This window comes from Ornithodoros turicata, chromosome 2, assembly GCF_037126465.1.
Source record: "Ornithodoros turicata isolate Travis chromosome 2, ASM3712646v1, whole genome shotgun sequence".
In the NCBI taxonomy this organism is placed as follows: domain Eukaryota; kingdom Metazoa; phylum Arthropoda; class Arachnida; order Ixodida; family Argasidae; genus Ornithodoros; species Ornithodoros turicata.
Window position 1 is genome coordinate 101953379 of NC_088202.1, and position 25045 is coordinate 101978423.

The 25045-nt window shown below is 44.5% G+C and overlaps 1 protein-coding gene and 1 long non-coding RNA gene across 3 annotated transcripts in view; one reads left to right on the top strand and one right to left on the bottom strand.

Moving 5' to 3' along the window:
• The window catches only part of LOC135385858 (doublesex- and mab-3-related transcription factor 1-like), a 75320-nt gene extending 67011 nt beyond the window's left edge, over positions 1 to 8309 (bottom strand). Inside the window, exon 1 of one of the 2 annotated variants that reach the window (XM_064615430.1) lies at positions 7793 to 8285. In XM_064615430.1, coding sequence (XP_064471500.1) covers positions 7793 to 8168 — 376 coding nt within the window. In that variant the 5' untranslated portion in view covers positions 8169 to 8285. Of the gene's footprint in view, positions 1 to 7792 lie in introns of both variants that reach the window. The other variant, XM_064615431.1, reaches the window with a different exon arrangement.
• LOC135385859 (uncharacterized) overlaps positions 1 to 23444 on the top strand; it is a 132220-nt gene extending 108776 nt beyond the window's left edge. Inside the window, exons 2-3 of the long non-coding RNA XR_010420523.1 lie at positions 3886 to 4042; positions 21517 to 23444. This is a non-coding gene — a long non-coding RNA (uncharacterized LOC135385859). The remainder of the gene's footprint in view (positions 1 to 3885; positions 4043 to 21516) is intronic.
• Positions 23445 to 25045: the final 1601 nt, after the last annotated feature.

Genomic DNA, 25045 nt, shown 5'->3' on the forward strand with positions numbered 1-25045 from the left:
CAGTTATAGCGTTCGTAACATCAACTTCTGTACCAGGTGCATCTCGACACACGGACCAAAATTTTAATAAACTCAATGTTAATTGTTCCTTGCAGGCCTGCGCCCTGCATACGCTACGGCACCATTTGGACAATAGGACGCATGTGTATGAAAAAATATGAAATACACAAGTGCAGTAGAAGATGGGGAAACAGACGTAGTGTAGGGATACGACTCAGGATGAAAACATATATGTACGTGCCTGAGAAAGCGACGAGAAACTGATAAACAGCACAAGCAGAGATGTAAAAGATACTAAAAAAATATTTAAAATAAAACATTACAAACCAACGGTAGAATGTAATTAATATAAGGTATAAATACACCGGAATGAAAGTAATTAAGATAATGTAGCGAATACTTGAAACAGTATTTAAAATACAATTAAGATACCCGAGTACACTCTTCCCCAAACACAACACAACCCGACCAACCCACACCAACCCGAGCGACAGCGTTCTCGCCCCTGACTTGATGAAAACAAGGGATGCACGCCATTTTTGTGGCAATTATGAAGTGCACAATGCCACAAAAAATGGCGTACGCTACCCGTTTTCATCAAATCAGGGGTGAAAACGCTGTCGCTCGGATTGATGGTTGGCTAGGAGCGTGCTATGCGCTGAAGCTCATTTTTACGAGTGTTCCCTTAGTCTTAAAGGACACTCGTCAATGCGAAGAATTGCATGCACGAAACTTAACATACCTTAATGTGTTTCGTCAAATTTGAGTTGGATATCTTCCCGGCGGAAAGTATCTTCTTCCTCGATCGATCAAAATCGACCAAACTCGATCAAAATACTGTTCTTACTTTCCGAAACATATTCAAAACGTGACATCAGCTATGGTCAGGGAAAGAAACGTGCCACGTTCGTGGAGTCCATTCTGTGGTCTGACCCCCAGTCCCCTATAGCGTTTACAAGCCCCAAAGGTGGCCAAGCTACGGCTACTTTTGCCCCATGTATAAATCCCCCATAGTGTGTTGCTTCACCTTACTGTCAACGAAAGTGGTATGGAGTGATTTGTTTATATCTTAAAAATGACGAGAGAGTTAGCAGTGGTCGCTTGACAACCCGGCATGTCCCCCTCTATGACATAAGTCACCAAACGCCGGTCCCCCAATTATCATAAAGGGATACCACAGTCTGCTAAGTTGAAGTGCGTGCCCTAGAATAAAGCGCGCTCCAAGGCCAGAACTCGGTGCCAATGAACAGATGGGGTCAGTGAATAGCTTGCAAGCTATTCAGTGACTCTCGGCACAGATAAAGCAAACCCTGTGTTGACATTGAATACTAGAGGTGCCACAAGACCAATACATGGAGGCTTATAGAAGGGACAGTGTCGAGGTCAAAACGAAATATTTTTGAAAATCCCCCCCCCCCAGCAAGCAGGGGAATGAAGAGACGAGACAAACAAACGTTGACAAGGAGATCCAAAAAAGTAATTAGAGTATCGATTGGAAAATACCACAGAAATGTATTGTATATTGAGTACAAATACATGAATGAAACAATACTGATTAAGATACCAAAATACCAAAAACGGTATTTAAAGTACAGTATTTTAAATACATTACTCTAGATACGTACAAGTGTGAGCACAACGAAAGACAGACATGGGAGTGGGAACTCAAAATAAGAAAGGTGCCTCTAAGCTTCCTTTTACCAAGATTTGCCGTGGTGGAATTTTTCAATAATAAGGACAATCGACAAGTAATACTTTGATTGCCATAAAACTTTACTCCAAGGCTCGAACTACAAGCCGTAGTTGTTGCTGTAAGGATGTCTAAAATGTTGTTGGAGGCATTGCCTGATATCCAGCAAGCGTATATATATATATTTCTTTTTTACTGACTCAACGATAGTGCTGCACATAGATTGACAAGTTACTCGTCAAAAAGAACTCGTTACCAGTTAAGTTACCGTGTGAAAAATCTGACTAAGTTAATAACGAAGTTCTTCAGTCTGAAATGTAACTCGCAGTTACTTAAAACTTACAATGAAAGCAATGTCCTGGAAAACAAAACGTGGCGGACATGCTGACACGAGGCATTCCTCTGACAATTACTGCCAGTGATAGGTTGACGAAGCGTCAAGTATGTCATAAAAATGATCACGGCCTGAGCACTGCATCAAAGCGTTTACTGGTCTGTAAGAAGAAGAAGAAGAAGGAAAAAAGCGAATCAGATTCACAACGCGTGAGACGCAGCTGTTGGCAGTAACAATTTTAAATCCCAACAGTGCTTGTGTCGGTCTACCACTCACTCGAGGAAGAGATTGCATACAACCACGTGCAGGTCACGTCATTTCCTGAATAATATGATACCCGGAAGAGTAGAAAGTCACTGCAGACTGAGCACTTTTATGCGGAAGTACAAGCCAATTATGGACGAAAACAGAATAATGCGAATATCATACACGTGGAAGGAAGACTACAGATGTCGTATCCAACGTTCGATGAGAAGCACTCTATAATCATGCCCTGAAACTCACACTGGGTCGTGTTACTCGGCGAGCAGGCTAAGAATGACGTACGGAGGAGTAGATGACACCCTTGATAATCGGATTCGCTGTAGAAGATCTAGAGCACGTCACGTTCTTCTCCATTGCCCACACTACCAATCTTCCCGAACCGTACTCTCCGGATCCCTTAACGAGCTAGACTCTCGCCCCCCCCCCCTCTCTCTCTCACAAATTTGCTTGGTCCCTGGCCACATCCAGCCCACACCAACGCTCTGCCCTCAAAGCTCTCTTCACCTTTCTGGATACCATAGGGCTTCGATTCTTATTGTGAAGGGGCTCATTATTTCATTCACCGCATCACCACCAGCAATGGGGTAGAGTATCGCCCCTGGCGATGAAACTCCCCATTCATCATCTTGTAATAAAGTTGTTGTTGTTGTTTTGAGGGAGACGAGTGGCAAAAAATGCGTACCACAGGTGCACTGTCGGCAGAAAATTCAATTAGCGAGTTTTAGTGAATCCTTTTTCCCCAAACGGTTCGCGAACGGTTCCGCGAATGGCCAATGAGAAGGGGAAGTGACTCTGAACGTAATCATCTGATTGGTTCGTGGCAAAACCGTTCGCGAACCGTTTGAGGGAAAACGATTCACTAAACCCCGCTGTAACTAGTACCAACAACAAGACACCACCCCTTTCTGATGTCAGAGTGCAGCAGTGTCATGCTTTCGCTGGGACCGAAGCAAACTTTGCAGGACCAGTTTACGTTGAGATAAGCACTGTCACCAAAATAAGATGAAAGTTTATGTCGTCATGCTCACGTGTGCATTTATAAGAGCTGTACAGGTTGAAGTCTCAGACGATACGTGATACAACGCTCGCGTGTATTTTCAAATGGTGGAAAACACAGCTCGGTATAGTACGGTGACACGTACGACATAATGAAGTGGTGGACAGGCGTGGAACGAACAGCGGCAGTTGGAAGTTTATTCCTACAAGTGCATGGTGTTGGGGCGGGGGGTATCTGTTTATTAAGAAAAAAGAAAGGAAAGGTTAGTCACGCAAAGTCCCGGCTTGCTGTGCCAAAAAAAAAAAAGGAGAAAGGGAAAAGAAAAAGTGGAAAAAGAAGGAAAGAAAGAAAAAAGAAAAGAGACACTAGAACAATGTCACATGCAGTGGGTGGGTGGAGGGGCGGATTTTACGAAATGCTTATGAGATCTATGAAGCAGGCAATAAGAAGAAAATTCGCAGGCCAATATTGGAATATGAAGAAGTTTAGCGTCACTTGTGACAGAAGTAGAGGCCGCGCCATTAGCTATCGACCACTTCCGGTGCATGTACGATGACCTACGAGAACTTGTGCCACTAACACCAGCCGTGTTCATTACAGGAAGACTGGTCACTGTAATCCCACGAAAAAGATCAGGAAAATCCAGACTCCATTCATGACACATGGCAGAAGCGCACAACCGTGCTACAGGAAGCCTGGCGAAGATGGCAAAAGGTTTGCCTCATGCAGCTCCCTTCGGCCCCTCAGTCTAACTAAGGTAGAGAGTGAATGATATCTGTGGGTAAGGACAGAGTACATTGTGCAGAGTGATGAGGGCCGTTGGTTTATTTAGTCTATATTCCTTTGAACTCTTATCTCATTTACTGGACTCATTCATCAGCTGTACCCTTCTTGTTTTGTTTTGTTTTTGTTTTTCTGTGGTTTTTCTTCGTCCTTTTTTTAATGCCTCTGGGTCATCTTGAGGTTGGTTTTTCTATTTTCTTTTCTATGCACGAATGGTGGAGTAGCCAAACCGGACTTTGTCGGGTTTCACATGGATCCATACTTTTTATATCTCAACCAATCTATATGTGGGTGACGTCGTAATTGTACAAGAGAAAAAAATCCGAGGCTGTTGTGGTTACTAGCCGGAATTGAAGCCGAGTACCAAAGTGAAGAGGGAACGGTTCGCGCTTATACGGTGCGAATGTCCAAGGGACACGTAAGAAAACGGGCTAGCAAGTGATTTTACTGATTAGAGGGAGAAAACGTGGGTCTGCAGTCTGTGGGTGCAGTCTGTAGTTCAGTAGTCCGAGGTGTGGGTTCGCAGTCTGCTACAAATGCAACGGTCAACTTGTCATTATCAGAAGAAGGACCGTGTGTGGGAGCCATCACGCACATCACATTCACGTCTATGTTTATTTCTATTCGTATTCACGTAGTATTCACGTCTATGTACGTCACGAGGTGTCACTCGTAGATTAAACGTTCGTCTGAAAGGGCGTGCCTCTTTTCAACTATATATATGGTGTTGGTGTTGATGTTGAAAATACTAGGCAGAGGTTGAATTCGTCACACGACAAATTCGGCTACTCCCATAATCTCAGCACAATGGTCAGTTATTTCAGGAACGAAGACTATATCTGTTCGTTAACACCCGTGAAAGTGGAAACCTTTTCCGTTGTTCTTTTTATCACAGCTACTTGGACACTACTGAGGTCTCATTAACGTCGTTAGTACCAACGAAGCAAATGTTCTTAGTGTCTTCGAGACTTCGTGTTGTGTCGTTTTCGGCTATCTTAGCCTGGAAATATTCAGCCCTATCCATAGAGGTGCTGCCAACAGCCTCCCTCGGTTTTATTACCATGCATACTTCTTCACATGCTCGACCTCCCACTCCCACACACGAAACGTGTAACTGCACTAAATAAAACTGATATAGTCAGCAGTGACGAAATGAAATCATGTATAGGTTCACCTTGAGGTGAACTACCAGGCAGAGGCTGCGGAGACTCCAACAGGTCAGGCAGAGACTGCAGTAAGGATTGAGTACGTTCCTGGTCCGTTAGTTGGTCTATAGTGTCTCAGAGTACAGCAAGGGAAACGCTTGCAAGAAACAGACGTACAAAGTTTGCAGGAGTCGAGAAATAACAATCCATGACTAGCAATCTCGTCGGCGAGCATAGGTATACTTGCGTTTATGTGTGAACCAACCATTGTGAAGACACGTTTTACACCACAGGAACAAGAGGGAACTTCTCTGGTAATGGTATGCGTTTACCGAGCACATGCCGTTAGGAGGCGACAGTTGCTTGGTGGAACTCATGCCCCCTTGGCCGACTTTATTCATTCAACTTTCTTGAACTCTGCTGACATATCCTTCAAGCATATCGTGGTAAACAAGGTAACCCGATGACAATATACCAAGTAATGGAATCTGAACTTCCCACCACTTCCCTGCCGACGGAGACAAGGACTATGACAGAATCCGTTCACTTTTACCTAAAAAAAAGAAGAAGAAACCTGCACAGTGACGTCGAGATTCCTTTCGCCATCTTAAAAGACCGCGTAGACCGTGTAAGAAACTATAGGTCTGACGCAAAGATGGGATAGCTTGATTATGAGACGAGACAATACTATTCGACGCTCTCCATCAGGAGCAAAAGACTGATCGTAAGCGACAACAACTCCTTTCTCACCATGAACTATATCCACACTTTTAAAAGAAAGAGAGAGAGAGAGAGGGAGGGGGTAATCTCACACTACAGAGTGAAACGCGGGACGCACGCCTTGCGACAATTGACGTAAAATGCATAACTGCCACAAAAAAAAACGTACGCCTCCTGTTTTTAACAAATCATGAGAGAGAACAATGTCATTCGGGTTGGTAGCTTCGTGCCATGCGGTGAAGTTCTGTTTTGAGAGTGCGTCATTCTACGCTCTTTTATCATATTGCAAGAATCCCCAGTCTACCTAAAATCAATCTAGCACTCAAAGCTGGAAAGAATGAAACTATGAAATTAACTAAGCCACCAAATTTTTCCAGCCAGCAGCGTATCTGTTGTGAGCTATGTTGTAGCCGCAGCTGTTCTTACGCGAGTTGTAGTTGTACAAAATTACGTGTCGACAGAACAGGAATAAAAACGAAACGCTTGACAATTCGACCCGCCTCCAACGAGGATCCGCTCTCAAATTTCCATACCTCGCACAGCGTCGCGCAATTTTCTGCATTACCCTGCCAACAAACACACATGTCCGCATGACACTATTATTTCATTGATACATTTTTAGGCATTTATAGACTTTGTCTAGTATCGCGCACCATGCGTCGCACAACACACTGACTCCAATTATAAACTGAAAATCCTTGATATTCACAGCAAACAGAAGCAAAAATCTCGAAGCTGCTGGGCAGGTACGACGCACTCCAACCTTTCATCACCTACAAAGCCCAACACTCTTTTGTTCAAAAACACGTATTGAGGCATTGTTTTGAAATTTTCAAGACCGTGCAAATATACTCATTACTCTTACTCATTGGCTATTACGATCGCTATGTCACAACGCCCTTGAAAAACAAATTTGAGGCACAGCAAGGATCGAGGCAGTCTGAGCTTCAAACAAGCAAAGCAGAAGGGATAAGCACTTACGTCATCGAAACTTGGAACTTCTCCAACTGTGCCAGACTTTTCTGAGCGTGCCGAGGAACAAGTTACTAACTTCGCATGAACAGTGCGAAGCATAAAAGGGAGGAGCATCGAGATGGTTGCCTATAGTGGGCCAATGTCAAGGTCAGACAGTTTAATCGATGCTCCTCTTGCCGTCCTAATATCGTCCTAGGAGCTGGAAAATACTCCAGAGGTTTTGCGATGACTAGCGTTTGTCACATGCTATCTAACTAGCACCGAGTTTTTTGGTAAGCATTTGAAGAAATGCTCGCGCCATTCTAGTGTCCACCCTTAATGCTCACAAACTAGGCGCGGTTATACTTCCGGGTTCTCTTTCTATGCAGTTGCCGCGCTAATGTGTGGAACCACGAACTCACAGTAGCAAGTACATGTTACCGGCTGTGTTTGCACAATGAGACACACCTCTGTTCGAGGAAAGAACACAGGGGAAACGCTGTTACTACCTGTGCAGTAACACAGGTATGGTATTTCGATTTCTGCGCGTTTGATATAGTATGACATAGTACATATCTGGCATCATTGCGATCTGTCAGCATCGGTGGGGCACTAACATACCGCAATGCCACAATAACAGCTAACTTATTTGGCGTATTCAGTATGACCATATATTGAATACGTGAAATATCTTCACGCATTGAATATGTTCGCATACGAAATTGCATCGGTGTGGTGACACACATAGAATCGTACGTATGATCCTCCACATTCAGTGCTACAATGGGAAGAGGAAGCAGACCAACGGATCAACGTCAGGATCTCCGTTAGCAGCTTTCCACTTTCAAGAGAAGTGCGCCAGGTAACCTGGAATCGGCCTAACGGCTTAACACCAAAGTACCCACCCTTTGACTTGAAGGCGGAGTTTGACGAAGTGGCGAGGGACGGACCGGGCCTTACAACGTCCGGCGGCGGTGGCTGCTCCGCCAGAGTCTTTAGATCTACTTCTTCGAGCACAGCTCTTCCACTGGCCTCATCTTGCTGCTGCTGACGGCGCAGAGCTACTTGACGTGCCATGACAACTTGCCTCTCGGCAATTAGCTTGCACTTGGAACATACGCAGATCCTATACGGGCAGTACCGCTTATGTCCACGTACGGCAACTTTTCGATAGTGGTTTCTGCAACGCGCGCACTGGGGACTTCGAGAGCCTGAGGCAGTCGCCGCCTTGGCAGAGCTGCTGGGGACTTTGCCGGCATCTCCCGCGTCCATGAGGATCATTTCCCTAGCCGCCACGTTCGAATTGTCCCCAACGCGCTCCGTCCGGCCGCCGACTTGCTCACAAGTGGGGTGCAGCGCCGATTCACACACGACGGCGGCTCGGGCTGAAAAAAAGAGAAAAAGGCGCGACCGGTGCGCGCGTCGCTATCACGTGATGATGTAAAGCAGCTCTCGGAGCTGCGCTCGAAGGAAGCGGCGGGTGAACGAAAGGGGTGGATTGAAAGCGAGACAGAGGAAGTTGCTGCGAGGAGGTGTTCCAGACTGAGAGGGAAGGTACCAAGAAGAAAGTCTGCTGGAATGTTGCAAACAGCCAGAGAAACCGTAAGTTAAATGCAAACAGCCCTATCAGGCTGCTGTCTGATCTTCAACGAGAGAGTGGACAACGTCTGACCAATTTCTATACTTTTTGCTCGAACAACTCTTTCAAGTCTCAGTTAAGGTGTTTCTCAAGCATGATTTTATCTGCACACAGTAGAATGAACAGTGGTTCTACGTATTGAACGTATTGATTTTTATCGGCCCTGTAGCTGTCTGGCGTCCTCATCGATCACGATATACAACAAGAGGAAAGTAAACCGCGTATCGTCTCCATACTGATAAGCGTGGGCGAAGCTGTAGTACATCGATACTGAAATAGAGTCAGCGAAGAGTGCATGGTGCGCGCCTCGGGAAGCTGTTGTATTGCTGTTGGTGAAGACTTTGCCGAGCCTGTTGCAGCGCGATTGGCATTCTCCAGTTTCCAGCTATGGACTCGATAGGAGCCCATGACTAAGGACCTTACACAGATTCGGTGAGTTATTTTGCGACTTTCTTTCACCACACCTCATATGGACTTTTCAAAATACTTTAATCACGCATCAATCTCAGCAGCTTGGTCAGAGTCTGAAAGTGGGAAGCGAACGCGGAACCTGATCTCTCCTGAACCGCTGATTGGCACTGCAAATTAGAGTGTCGAACTGAAAATTTCATCGGTTCGGTTCAAGCCCGGGTTCAGACGGAAAGGGTCGGCTCCGCTTCCGCTCCTGAACGACATTCGTATCGGTTCAAATTCGTTCGCGAAACGGTGAGCCGGTTGAAAACGGAGGGGGGGGATGAAAACATATTAAATGAAAAAAGAAAGGGTCAGCCAGGCAAAGGTCGGCTTGCTAGTCAAAGATAAAAAATATAATAAACCTAAAGAACAAACAGATAATGCGCAGTCAAAGAGCGTACAGAGGTCATTCCTGCAATCACAGCCAATTGTAGGGTTCATTGTTGAAACTGTAGGTAGAAACCAAAAATAAATAATAAATTAAAACTTGTAGCATAGCAATACGTGTAGTAACAACAGCGATACATCGTATTCTTGTTATCACCGTTCCTTTATGAACAGAATGGAACGCATGCTAACACAAGAAGGTCGAAGACAGATGGCGTAACTTCGCCTGGTGCCGCCTCGGCGGCGAAACAGCCCACTACATCATCATTACTTATTTTTTGGTGGTGTTTGGGGTAACTTCGCCAATCATCCTGGCAGTTACCGTAATGCATGAGCATCCCAAGGAAGGCTACTGAGGGATGCTCGCATGTTATCTGTGGTGTGTCGTTCTCATGGGCTACCCGAGCCCCAAGCAAGATAGAGACGTACAGCACAACCCTCCCTCACTTGTGCCACCATCATCTCTCTCCTCCCTCGTTGACCCTTCCCTCTTCCCCCTCTCTGGGTGCACCGAGCCGCCACCCCCGAGCAGGCTGACCGCACCTTTCCCTCCAATATCATCCCCCTGCCCCCCCCCCCCCCCTATAAAGAAGCAGACCTGACTCCACACTAACAGGGCATAGATGGGTTTTTTTCAAATTATAAGTAACTAGGTAACATACAAAATAAAACTTATCAATGAGACAGCATTTCTATTGAAGCCCGCATCATGACGGCTTTAAAACGAACGAAGCAAATAACATCTTCTACAGATCGTCGAGTGAGATCGGAGACATACTGTATTCGAGTCCGGAATATGTTCGTTCCAAGCTCATTCGCCTTGCTGGGACTGTGGTACTGTGCATCACAGGCACCATAATTATAAATGAGCCGTAAAAGGTATCTCTCAGTAATATTGGAAAATGTGACAGGTCGAAGGACCCCAGTTAGAAACTTTCAGTATATCTGAACCTCTAAGGGTAGAAATGGTATTTCTGAACCGTTATTTGAACCGGTAACCGCAATTTCTTCAGTTGGCTCGGCTCCAAAATGGGGACTGCGGTAACGGTTCTATTCGGGTTTCGGTTCAGTTTCCAGTTCGGTTAGACAATCTGCTTCCAACAAAGCCGAGCATGATGCCGAAGGCCAAGGTGATTCACATTATCAGACGTGTTCCTTTTCGGAGCAGTGACATAAAGCTCCGTAAGCTCTCACGAGTGTTAAGTTATGGAATTATAACTTGGTCTGCGACTTAGTATTAAGAGGAGCAGCAGCTACATGCATGACGATGGGATGAGCTGTTTCACCGCAGGAATTGTACCACACCTTAGGGCATGTCGGTAAATACATGAGCGGGATGGCGATGTAGAAGATGACACACACACATGCACGCACGTGCGGTAAAGTAACTTATTTACTTTACAGTTACACTTTAAAGAAAAAGCCGAGTAAATGTAACTCTTAAAAACCTCTTTTAGCACTTGTATCGTCGAATCATATAGTCTACGACGTTAGAAACATAGTATTTCCAATGGGCCCGAACGAAACGGTGGGAGTTAGTCTATAAGGCCATTCTGACTGCATATGAAACAACAAAATTCATGCAACTCCTGGTTTGGAAATGTAACGGGGTATTTGAAAAAAAAATAAATAAATAAAGAAGAAAAACGACACCAAGGAGCTGACGCGTAGGAAATAATACCTGAGTTACTTAATTACAGATACATCTTACAATTACAATTACACAGACACAAACAATACACAGACACAAAACACACACACACACACAAAATACACGACCGCAATCAACATTCAGTTGGTGTTATTCGTGCACAGCGCCTGGGAAGGTAAGAGAATATTTTTAGTTTCCGTTACCTCCCCCGTTACTGACCCATACTTGTTTCTGTTTCCGTTTCGGCTTTCAGTACCGCCCCCCCCCCCTCCCTTAAGGTGCTTTCCTATTTTCTGTTTCGGTAAGTTTTGAGCGGTGACGAAACTTAATACCGCTACGTACATATATTCTGAAATTTATTTTAAGGACTTTAGGGATACGAGCACACAACAGACAACATTTATTAAAAAATATTGTACGTCGTCTCTTTGAACAACTGATATATGAGCATGGTTTTCACGAACATTACTCTCGCTTGTAACTTGCAGGTCACCATAAGGGTATAAGAACTATGCTTCTTCAGTCTACTATTTACTATATACTTATATGCTCCGGTTCGATAGTTCATTTTAGTTTTAGTTTAGTCAATTTTAGTGTGCTTCGTTCAGCTTTATTTCATAATTTTATCTGATCAGGAAGGACATCATATTCGTCACCGTCGGCTCGTCTGGTGGTGACGGAAGTGCTTGCTGTAGTTGACCATGCTAAGGCTGGCAACGTCACGACTATAGCAGGAGAGATCGTGCCATCATGACCCGAATTCAAACCCAGGTCACCTCCCAGTCGGCTTGTCAGGGTCGCAAAGCGGTTGGTCGGACCAGCAGATCAGCACCTACTCCAATCATCCCCCATCGCTGCAAAGCACGTGGCCCTCTGAGATGGAACCGCTTCGATTTCGGCTCAGTTGCGTAGGAAAATTTGGCGATATATTCGACGATTATTACAGCGTACGTGCCCGTTTCGGGATTTTTTGAAACATCGAATCTCTTACGACGAGGATTGTCTCCCATTTTATTTTCTCACTTGCGCACGAAATCCCCTAGTTAAATAGTTCATTGATTAATCTTAGTCCTTTAGTAGTTCCATACTCTCTGTGAGACAATGCCCGTCTGGCCGTATAACTCACCTACGAAAACTGTATCAATGCTAACATCATAGTTTTGTTGTTTCCTGTTTACCAAGGAATCTCTGATGAATAAAAGCGCACCCCGTATATTCTTTAATTCTATGAACCCCTTTGTGACCTAAACTCACAGTTTAAAATTCACAGCCGCAGCACGCAAAAAGCACGCAAAACATAAAGGCACGAAAAACAAGCACGCAAAAGATAAAGGCTTAAATCTTCGCACACATTTTCAAATACATACTTTTGAGACACCCACCAGCACTCAAACCACCCAAACAATGATTGGAGTTTGATTTGAAAGTGGCGGCCTACAGCTATCGATATTGCACGTGTCCTTTCAGGCACTCCACGCCGCGGTGTAAAATGTGTACGAGACGCTGTACGCTCTCCCTCCTCTCCGTAGACGTCAGAGGGGCACGTGGCCTTGCACCGCATGCGCTCCCGCCGTCGTCTGGCGGAAGCCGGGAAAAACGAAAAAGTGTGAACGGGCCAGACGGAAAGAACGTTGCACTCGGGCGAGACGGCAGACGGTACAAACAGGATTCCCGTCAAAACAAGTGGATGACATTGATAATGGCCCCTACGCTAGAGGGCGGCGAGGAGCATGCAACAAAAAACAAGAAAAAAAAACGATCACGCAAAGGAGGCCAATGCCCTGACGGGAATGGGTTAGACATGTTTACGTCCTTGCCTTGATTGTTGTCGGCGTTAAATTCGTCTGCTTTCGAGGTGGTATCTTCGGAGAAAGTTTTTCGATGAGGCCTTGTTGTTGTGTCTGCTCGGGTGAACGGGATAAAGTTATCTTTGAGGAAACACGGTGCCCCCGCACAGGAAGGTTAGAAAGGGAAAGCGAGTCTGCGGGGGACGATGGGTCTTTTGCTTCGAATGGGTTGGGGCTGGTTAGACGTAGGCGAAGCTGGTTACATTTGGTTAAACGTTGAGACACAACTCTGTGTTGTTGAGTTCATTTGCGGGCAATGTGTGTGGCGGGACTTTTTTTAGCTACTGTGGAGCTGGCTGTTGACTCTGTGCGTTGGGAATGTTATGTTTAGTGTGTCAGATCGTTGTCATCGTGGGCTTCACCAAGCATGCATTCGCTTCTTCTTTCGCTTTCTTTGCAATGGGTATATCTTAGAACTGTGTTTCTTACACGAAGTTGGCGCAGGGTAGGTGGTACAGTGCGTGACATGTTTCGCCCAGTGGGGTTAAGCCTGACAAAACAATTAATAGACTGTTTCAAAAAGAAAAAAAGGCACAGCTGTTGCTGTAGCAGATATTGGTTAACAAGGGTAGGTGGGGGTATATTTATTAGAACAGAGGAAAAAGAAAGAGAGGAGGAGGAGGAGGGTTTCCGCGAAACGTACTAGCGTCAGGAGGACAAGGTTTTAACATCAATCCTTCGTGATAGTAATGTTAAGCATGGCTAATCTACACTCCCGTGTCGTTCGCAAGTTGATAAATACTTTTCCGTATCCCTAATTTTGCACTATGTTGCGGTCGATGTGCTCCGTACATGTTCTTTCACGTTCTGTCGTTCATACAAACTCGTTCATGTTCTATTCAGCGTTGGGATTTAAAGCAAACGTTTTTGTCCCAGTTGGCGCGCTCGTGCGACGTAGCTACGTGGGCGAGGTGACGTGGGTCTTACGTTCGATACATATTGGTTGTTCGACGTGATGACAATGTTGACATATCTGCAAAAAGGCAACGTGGTGCTGAAAAGTCACACCGATTGCCGAGAGTCTATTCAGAAATACTGCTGTATGGTGGAGCGTTTTAGCAACAGGCACTTTTTGCCGTTTTGTTTCCATGCCAAGTCATGATGATTCTCCTGAACCATCGCTTGAATGGACCTTTTGCGACTCGTGTATGGAGTGTGTCAGCGCTTTTGCGGTACTGTTTCAAACCCAAACAACAACTATTTTATTTTAATGATGATGGTTCGGGAGCTTCACCGCCAGGGGTGATACTCTACCCCATGGCCTGCGGTAATGTGGTGAAATTGAATAATAAGTCGCCTCACAGTAAGGACTGTTAGTCCTACGGTGTCCAAAAAGTTTAAGAGGGCAGAGCGTTGGTGGGCTGGATTTGGTCATGGACAAAGCAGTTTTGACACGAGCACCAAGCACAATCTCAAGTTCTATTCGCGCATGTTTATTCTTCTAATGCTACGTTCCTAAATGAGCGAGTTTCACTGCGAGGGATGGAAAGTGACGCGAGCGCGAGGACTGGCTACCTCTGGCTATAGCATAAAGACACCGCTTCCAGCGACTCTGTTCTCGAAGATGTACTCGCGAGAAAACACTGGAGCAGAAGACAATTATATATATATAAGACTGGGGAAAAAGCCATTAAAGAAACAAGTAAATTTGGCAAACCAGGGATCACTCGCTGAGTGACCCCTGGTTTGCCAAATCCGAACGATGCGCAGCTACCCAGAGCTGACGAGCCGCAAACACGGCGAAACACGTGTCCTCTGGTGCTGTCGCATCGTTCCATGAGTACCTGTTTCTCTGCGTGCAGCCATAGAAGCCATGTTAAGTTTGAATTTCAAACACGTCTAGTATCATTTACTTGTTTCTTTAATGGCTTTTTTCCCTGCCTTATAATTCACTGGCTTGCACTGTGGCATTGAGGAGTGCTCAGTCACCCTCCCAGGTGTAATCACTCGCTGAGTGACCCCTGGTTTGCCAAATCCGAACGATGCGCAGCTACCCAGAGCTGACGAGCCGCAAACACGGCGAAACACGTGTCCTCTGGTGCTGTCGCATCGTTCCATGAGTATCTGTTTCTCTGCGTGCAGCCATAGAAGCCATGTTAATCTGTAAGTTTGAATGTCAAACACGTCTAGTATCATTTACTTGTTTCTTTAATGGCTTTTTTCCCTGCCTTATAATTCACTGGCTTGCACTGTGGCATTGAGGAGTGCTCAGTCACCCTCCCAGGTGTATTCACTCGCTGAGTGACCCCTGGTTTGCCAAATCCGAACGATGCGCAGCTACCCAGAGCTGACGAGCCGCAAACACGGCGAAACACATGTCCTCTGGTGCTGTCGCATCGTTCCATGAGTATATATATATATATATAAAATGAATAAAAATAGCATACGCTCTTTGGCTGCACGTTGAACATATGTTTATAAGTCCCAAACCTCGCCACACCAGCATTGGACAGCTGTTTCGGCCTTATTGGGCCTTCATCAGCAATGCGTAGGTGGGCGACGTTTGAGCGAGTGGCGTCGGAAGGTCACGTGGAACGTGATGTCCTCCCGTCATTGCTGATGAAGGCCCAATAAGGCCGAAACAGCTGTCCAATGCAGGTGTGGCGAGGTTTGGGACTTATCATATATATATATGTTTATAAGTCCCAAACGTCGCCATTAAAGGAACAATGCTGGTGTGGCGACGTTTGAGACTTATAAACATATGTTCAACGTGCAGCCAAAGATAGTATGCTATTTTTCTTCATTTATTATATATATATATATACAAAGGAAAAATAGCCGAAGCTCTGTGGCTGCACGCTGTGCATGAGTGGGCGTTCCGGCAGCAACATGCGTTTGAGTAACCCCCTCATTTTCGTTATTCAGATCCTTTTGCTGCACGCATCAGATACTGCTATCGGCTTGGAAGGAACATCGCTCTGTTATCTACACGATGTGATGTCGACAGAATTGCTGCGAGGAATAATCTCGACTACGACCGGATCAGCAGGTTCATCATGCTCTGGAACCGTTGTCTAGGGTGCTGCGCCTACTACATATACCTTAACATCTGTCTTCGGCTTCAGTGGGCGTGTCGGCAGCAACATATATTATAGAGCAACATGTATGCATAGAAGTGACAATGTATTGCTTTTGGTGCTACCGCGCCCACGGCTACTTTTGTCTATATGTGATGTGTTCGATTCTGCTGTGTTGCTCCTGCTTGGTGGAGACATCGAGATAAACCCCGGACCGATCCTGCGCAGTCAGAGCGCCCAGGCCAGTTCAACTGACCCTCTGCGAACAAACGCCGCTATTAATGAGAAACTCGATGAGTTTCTTCACAGACTTACGGTCGTTTCCCGGCTGGAGGCAGGTCAAAATAAACTCTTGACTGAGGTCAATCATATCAAGTCCAAATTGCAGGAAACAGAAGGAAGAATACAAGAACTAACAGATAGGGTTGCTGCGATCGAGACTGACTTATCCTCTGTAAAGCAAATCGAAAATGAGGTACATCGAATTGCTGGCTTTTCAGCCAATCTCGGGGCGTGCATGAAATCAATGAAGAGACAGATTGATGACCTTGAGAATAGAATGAGGAGATGCAATTTAGTAATTCATAGCATCGGGGATAGTCAAAATGAGACATGGACTCAGTCGGAGGCGCACGCTCTGGCTTTCTGCAATGAAAAGCTTGGAGTAAGCATCGAGCCCAGTGAGGTTGAACGTGCCCATCGTATAGGGAGACATCGGGGAGACAAGAGTAGGCCTATAATAGTCAAATTTCTGTCGTACAAAAGGAAAGAGGAGGCTATGTCTATGGGACATAAATTACGTAATTCACCGTATTCGGTCACTGGTCACTACTCGCTTACAGTTCGAACTGCACGAAGGTGCTTGTCCTTTGCTCGATCTCAGGGTGCTTCATTCAAGCTTCGTTTTGATAAGTTATTGATTGAATGAAAGATGTACGTGTATGACCCCCGACACGAAAAAAGTTATCGAACATCATTCGAATCGCTATCAAACTCTAATGATGTAAACACTGAAGGGCGCAGTGCATAGCATTCTTTCAATCGGTCATACTCACTACAACAAAATGTTTCTGTTGTGTACACTAATATAAGGTCACTTATGAAACATCGTGATGAGTTATGTTCTCTTTTGGATTCTTGTGACGCTGATGTTGTATTCTTAACCAAAATATGGCTTTCGACTAAAGTGTCTAACTATGAACTTTTTCATTGTCAGAAATCATATAAGATTTATCGTGCCAATCGTGGTCAGAGATCAGGTGGCGGTGTTTTAATAGCTGTGGCTGATCATATTTCTTCAGAAATTGTTAATATTTCCACTGATCTTGAAATGTTGTGGGTTTGCGCAGTTCACGACTTTAAGCAATTGTTGTTCGGGATTAGTTATCGACCGCCGTCTTCTTGCCCTTCTTTTGTTAACAACTTACATGATTCTCTTAATGCTGTTGTGATCGGATACCCTGTTTTGCTACTTGGAAATTTCAATTATCCCGAGATTAAGTGGCACTGTGCCTAAGAAGAAAATATTGTAGCAACTCGAGAATGTGACGCATTTATTAGCATGTGTAACGATTTTAATCTTCACCAGTTGGTAGACAAACCTACGAGGATAACTGGCTTAAATGCCAACATTCTTGATCTACTGCTCACTACTACACCTGAGCTTATCGAGCATGTGTCATTGCTACAAGGGCCAAGTGACCATCTGATCACACATTTTTTCGTTAGTTTACCCGAGCGGAAATCAGAGGAAAAGGTTAAATACATTAGGAATTATAAGAGTGCCGATTTTTCAACAATTAACAATGAATTGAGTTCATTTCTTAACACATTTGTGTGCGATTTTTCTCATCGTTCAGTAGAATGCAACTGGGCTTTATTTAAAAACAAAGTTTCTGACCTTGTTAGCAGGTATATACCCCGTGTAAAAATTACCAGTAAGTCGCACTCTTCATGGTACAGCAGAACAAACATTGCGAAGAATGTGCAACAAAAAGAAGCGGCTTTTTCGTGCTGCCAAGTTTTCGCAGAGCGCCCCGAGATGGGAGAGGTACTATACGGTTGCTTCCCAGTATAAAAATTCTGTAAAGGAGGCTAAATGCCATTTCTTTCCCGTTTTACTCCCTGATATGTTGAGAACCAACCCAAAGCAATTCTGGAACCTTGTTAATCATGACAGGCGACAGGAAACGTCGATAGTATTATGTAATACGTCTGGAAAGAGAATATCCGATTCGCAATGTGGGTAACATGCTCAATGACGTGTTTATCAGTTCGTTCTCGCATCCTGCTTTAACTAGTCCTCCTGAGTTTCCAAGTTATAATTATATCCCAATGGATCCTATTGTAATTGAAGCTTGTGGAGTGGAAAATATTATTAAGTCGTTAAAATTATCGTCAAGTTGTGGTACTGATTGTGTTACGTCAAAGTTCTTAAAAAGTACATGCTGTTATGCTTCCATTATTTTTTGTCCATGATATTGGATATTGTACCTGGTGAGTGGAAAGTCGGGATGGTGGTACAACTTCACAAAACTGGTGATAAAGGCTCTCCATACAACTACCGACACATTTCACTAACCAGCGTTCCATGTAAGATTTTGGAACACATCCTATACACACATTTAGTCCGCTTTCTTGAGAATAATTCATTTTTTAGTAATTGCCAGCATGGTTTCAGGAAGTCTTTCTCTTGTGAAACGCAGTTTGTTTCCTTTGTGCACGACCTGAACTCGGCCCTTGACGACGGGTCCCTGACCGACTGCATATTCTTGGACTTCTCCAAAGCATTTGACAAAGTGTCACACCAACTCCCCGTGCATAAACTTAGCGCGCTGAACGTTGACACCAATATTCTAACTTGGCTTCGCTACTTCTTACACAACCGCGTGCAATACGTAACGGCTAACGGCATCGATTCTAACTCAACTTCTGTACTGTCAGGTGTACCGCAGGGTTCCGTTATCGGTCCTTTGCTCTTCCTAATATATATATTAACGACTTACCACAAATGTGCCTTTTCCTCCAGTATACGACTATTTGCCGATGATTGCGTAGTTTATAGAAAAATTTCATGTGATTCTGACATCGATCTCCTTCAGTCCGACCTGAAGAGTATAGTGCAATGGTGTGCGAGGTGGAAAATGGAGCTGAACATTAGCAAGTGTAAACATATGAGGATTTCGCGTAATCGCCAGGACAACCTAAATTCACGCTACTCACTAGATGACATTATTTTAGAGCAAGTTACACCTTACAAATATCTTGGAGTTCACATTACTTCTAACCTGTCTTGGAAAACTCATATAAACCACGTAGTGAGCAATGAAACCCGCACACTGGGCTTTACAGACGTAACTTCCATCTCGCACCTCAAGATCTTCAACTAACGCTTTATAAGTCTATTGTTCGTCCGAAGCTAGAGTATGCGGCTTCAGTCTGGGACCCGGGTCACAGTGTGCTTATCGATGCTCTCGAGTCAGTTCAGCGCAGAGCAGTTCGGTTTATTTTCGGAAATTACCAGCGAACAGTCAGTGTATCGTCTATGAAAGCTAGCTTTCAGTTACCTGACCTCGTAGTACGCCGTAAAATCTCACGCTTGTGCCTTTTCCACAAAATATATTATCATAATCATTACCCGAAAGAATGTTTTGTAATCCCGCTTGCTTACATCTCTCATCGTGCCTCTCATCGTCAAAAAGTAGGAGTCATTTTTTGTTCCACCGAAGCACTGGGTGATTCGTTCTTTCCACGCACATCTCTCGACTAGAACCACCTTCCCGGAAACTTGACATCAATCTCTTCAACTGATTTATTTAAACGAGCTCTTTGTAATCATCTTATGTTTTGAACGACCTCTATGTTTCAATTTAGTAGTTATATACTATTGTGCATGTTTGTAGTTTTGTAAAGCATATTCTGTATGTCACCCACTCCCCTCTGGAACGCATATGCCCTGAGGGTATCAAAATAAATAAATAAGTATGTTTACAATTTGATCGTGCACTCCCAGCCGAGGACAGCTGTTTCGCTCTACTTGGAGCTATTCAGCCCGGCGCAGGGAAATGACACGATCTTGGGTCGGCGCGAACAGTGCGTCTCGGCGAGACGTCAATGTACCACGGTGACGGCGCCACCTGTGGAGGCCGCAGTGCAAGCCAGCAAGTACAGATACAAAGGAAAAATAGCCGAAGCTCTGTCGCTGCATGCTGTACATATGTTTACAATTTGATCGTGCACTCCCAGCCGAGTACAGCTGTTTTGTCCTACTTGGGACTCGTCAGCCCGGCGTAGGGAAGTGACACGATCTTAGGTCGGCACTAACATTGGCGTCTCGGCGAGACGTCAATGTTCCACGCTGACAGCGCCACCCGTGGAGGCCGCAGTGCAAGCCAGCAAGTATATATACAAATGAAAAATTGCTAATGCTCTATGGCTGCACGTCGAGCTTATTAGTGCCGCTTATTAGCGCCTGTTAGTGCCGACCCAAGGTCGTGTCACTTCCCTACGCCGGGCTGACAAGTCCCAAGTAGGACGAAACAGCTGTATTCGGCTGGGAGTGCACGATCAAATTGTAATTATATACTTACTTATATATACTTATATATATAATGGGGGAATGATGCGCAGCTACCCAGAGCTGACGAGCCGCAAACACGGCGAAACACGTGTCCTCTGGTGCTGTCGCATCGTTCCATGAGTATTTACTTATATATATATATACTTAATATGCGCCTTAATATAGCCTATGCGTAGCGGAAGCGTAGTATGCGTAGCGTATAGCGTATACGTATGTATGCGTAGCGTAAGCCTCTATGGTTGGGTATTTAGTCTCTACTCAGTTACTGTTTTGATCTGGCACTCAGTAACTTAAGTACGTGTCGTGAATATCTTGTACAAGTCTGTCGCGCATCAACATCGCTTGTTTGGGAACGTAGTGTAATTAACACAACGTAGCGTAATGTAGTGCAACGTAGCAGAATCGAAGGAGGAAGTCACAGAAAAGGTTAGGTTCTTCTGTGTTCCAGCCTCAGAACATCAATATCCAATCGTAGCATAATACTTGATGTCTTCTTTGCATGTCTGTGTGAAAAAAAGGCATGCGATGTACCAAAAGCTGTGAGCTTGAAGGAGTTCTGTCATAGAGCGGGTGTTCGGGCTGTGCCATCTGTCGGTACACAGACACAAATTCGTCGCCCACCATAATATTGTAATTGACCAAGTTCTACAACTAAACTTCGTTTCTGGTCCTCTGTATTTGCACGTATGCAGCAAGCTTGGTGGCAGACGTGATAGACGAGCCATTTGTTCGGTTGGACAGGTTGGACTTGACCGCACTTGTTGCAACATGTGATTCAGTGGAAACGTGAAAGTACCGTGTAGGTGCACAAAGTACATGCGCGTGACCCGAGGAAAAATTAGCTGTCCGATACGTGGGAAACGTATACAAAGCGCAAAGTACTCTTTACCCTTCGTGCACTCTGTCTTTTTTTTTCTTTTCTTCTTTTTGGAGGGAGTTACATGAAATGTAGCCATGTAGAACCTGATACATCCTTCCTGTGTGAGAGGAACATGTCTCTTACTGCAAAAGTGTGCGCTCTGGTTGATACACATGTTTCTTTCTTTTTTCCAGGTTCAACACGTGGCTATTCTGTCTTCCCTACGCACAGCCCTGACCGGTTCCATCACGCGGTACATCCCTATTGAATCCTCACATATGCGGCACCCGCCTTCCTCGTAGGAATCCCCCCGTTGCCGTCTGCTCCAGCTTGGCTGTAACGACTTTTCTTTGGCCGCTCTCCTTGGCCCCGTCCAGCACCCCAACCTGTGGGCTGGCACAGCCGCCCTCCTCAGTTTCCTCAGAGCCTCAGGACCAGAGTAGGGCATCCTCGCGAGAGCAGAAGAGGGTGAGGGAGCCCTCACCCTCACATCTCCCTTACCTCACGCACATTGAGGTGAGGTGAGGAACAATTTCCAAAAAGAGAGAGTGAGGTGAGGTGAGGAAAATGTTTGGAGAGGGAGGTTCAGGTGAGAAAAGTTTTTGAGAAGGAGGTTGAGGTGAAGTGAGGAAAATTTTTCGACAAGGACGTTCAGGTGAGGTGAGGTGAGGGAATTTTTTTTACAAGAACATTGAGGTGAGATGAGTCGAGGAAAAATTTTTGAGAGGGAGGTTGGGGAGATGTGGAGAGGCTATTTTGACTTACCCGATCGCTGAAAAGGGCATGTAGAGCCAGCTTTTTCTAATACCAAGGTAGCAGAAATGCTCTTGTACTGTGAGCACAGGCTGTCTACACTAAAATGTGTCCGCTGTAAGCCCGTTAGTTTCAGACTTTCAGTTGAGTCAGATACATGATAGACGTGTCACATCAGATCCACGAACAAGTGAATATAGCTTATGAATTTAGTTTAGATTTGAATACAGTCACATGCATGATGTGTCAGATACATGAACGAGCCAATTTAGTTCGTGCGCTTTGTGTGTTTGGATTTCAACAAAGCCACTAGTCAGTCTGTAAGCATATGTGTTTCACGTATTACTTGGAATGATAGTAAATGACAGCCAATGACCTCACCGGAGACTGATGTAAGAAATGGCGGCAACAACATGCGCTTTTAGTGCAATAAGCGCAAATACTGGCATATATCCTGTATTCCCACAAGTTTAACCATTGAGCTGTTAGTGCAGCAATAAATTCGGCAAAAACACACAAGAGGTTTGTGTCTTCATAAAATAATTTAATTAATAAAACAGCACAAAAGTCACCAGTAATCTGTACAGCTCACCTACCTGATGGCTTCAAAACAAGGCTCTTGAAGAAAATGTCCCCGAATTCCGGCTATAAATGAATACGTCTGCTATTTAAATAATACTGATCGATAATGTAAAGTCATAACAGACAAAAATGCAAAATGTACAAGTAAATTTGATGTATAGCTGCACATCATCCCGAAAACGACCTCCGCTGCTCCATTATCATTCTCGTTTGAGAGATACTCGATGAAAGCCATTCCTGTTTTGCCAGTGCGAAAAACAGAAACAGCTCACAATTGCTCGCTTTGTGCAACTTCTCTGCCCAAGTACCATACGTCCAACTTTTACTGATTGTACTGTAGGGGACACGGTTGTCTAAAATAAGCACTCCGTGATTTATCTCATCTCAAATCTCCAGGTGTTGCAAGTCTATTTCTTTCGAGTAATGAACACGTGTAGCACATGGTCCACTTTCAAATACAATATTGACACATCACATTCAACAAATTGCCCACCTGCCCATTTGCTCACCTCTGCTCAGGAATCATGAACTGCATGTGACGCTGTTATAGTGTCTCGTTTCTTCTTTCTTTCTTCCATTTTCCTGTCTTGCCTTCGCTTTCTTTTTCTTCTTTTCCGTTTTTTTCTTCTTTTTCCGTTTTTTCTTTTTTTGTGGAATAGCAAGTCGGCTCTTTGCCTGGTTAATAAATATATATTCCCCACCCCACATACAGGGTGGGGGTCTACAGGGTGTAAGGGTCTAAAAAATAAAAATAAAACAAAGCTATCTTGGTCGATGAAACCAAGTACACGTTGTTAAGATTCGCCGAAGCTGATATAGCCACTATATTTTGTTTGTGCTAACTAGCTGATTAATTAAAATAAAAACTAACTTTTTGAACAAGAGAGAACTGATGTTCGGAGACGACGAACTGATGACGCACCCTTGGAAGTCGCTGAGAAGGCGTGTTAGCTTAGCTTAATTGATAGAGCCCTGGACCGGTAATCCAGAAGATGTGGGTTCGAGTCCTACAGCTGGCTAACCTTTTCAGTGACTTTCATCGTTCATAACTTTTTTTCGTGACTTGAGAGCCAAATTGCCAATGGACAGGTTGTGAGTGAGTTGAGACAATCAGGTGTCCTCGAAGCGGTGCCCTTTGTTTTCTAATCCGTTAGCATTAAGAGTGTCAAAATGGAGAAAGCTGTATGTATGTATGTATGTATGTATGTATGCATGTATGTATGTATGCATGCATGCATGTATGCATGCATGCATGTATGCATGCATGCATGTATATGTGTGCGTGCTTGCGTGCGTGCGTGTGGTGTGTGTGCTTGTGTGTGTGTGTGTGTGTGAAATGGTGAAGCGTCACCGGGGGCAGCGGTATAAGTGGACATGTAAAGGGGATATAAGAGGGTAAATGTAAATGGAGCTAAATGATTTGAAATTGAAGTAGTTGAAGGTAATTAAAAGTAAGGGGTAAGAGTAATTCAAGGTAATTAAAGAGAATAAAAAAAGATAGTTGAGTTTAAAGGTATTGAATGCAAGATATATGCAATTAAAAGAAAAATTAAATGGAATTAAAGGTTGCCGAAGGTAACCGCACGTTACCGGATGTAATTAAATGTAATTAAAGGTAATTAACGTCAATTAAATGGGAATTGAGAGTAATTAACGCAAGTAAACGTAATTGAAGGGAATTAAATGAAATTAAAGGTTACCTTAGGTAAGCTGTGGTTACTTTCGGTAATTAAAGGGCAATTACAGGGTAATTGAAAGTCATTGAAGGTAATTAAATGTTAATTAAATGGACTTACACATGGTAATTGAAAGTGCCAAACCAGAAGTCATGTATAGGCAGGAGGTGTACGACAGGAAGTCAGGTTAGACCGGAGGTGCAGAACCAGAAGACAAGTTCGACAGGAAGTGGATACCGGAAGTCAAGCATAGTCGGGAAGTGGACAACTGGAAGTCGGGTATAGGCTGGAAGTAGATACCGGGAAGCCAAGTATGGACCGGAAAAGGCCCAATAAGCCAATGTACTAACAGCAGTGGCCTTCGGAGAGTCACCAACATTTACTTGTGTAAGCATGCGGTTGGTTTACTGCTGCATCTTTTTCTCTTTTCTCCGGATTTTTTAAAGTGATAGGGCTGTACCACGTGACCAAGAAAGTGGGATGTGGGTCGTCTCCGAGTAGCTTGTGGAGCAGGGCCGAGTGGGGGGGGGGGATATGTTTACTGAAAAAAAAAAAAAAAAGCAAGGAAAGGTTAGTCAGGCAAAGACCGACTTGTTTCCGAAAGTTGGTGACTGAAAAGAAGAACTTCTTCGACGAATACGACGAGGGCGCTATAGTTGAGCTTGAGTTCAGCTTGCGATAGGGTAATGGTGATGTGAAATCTTTGTCGAAT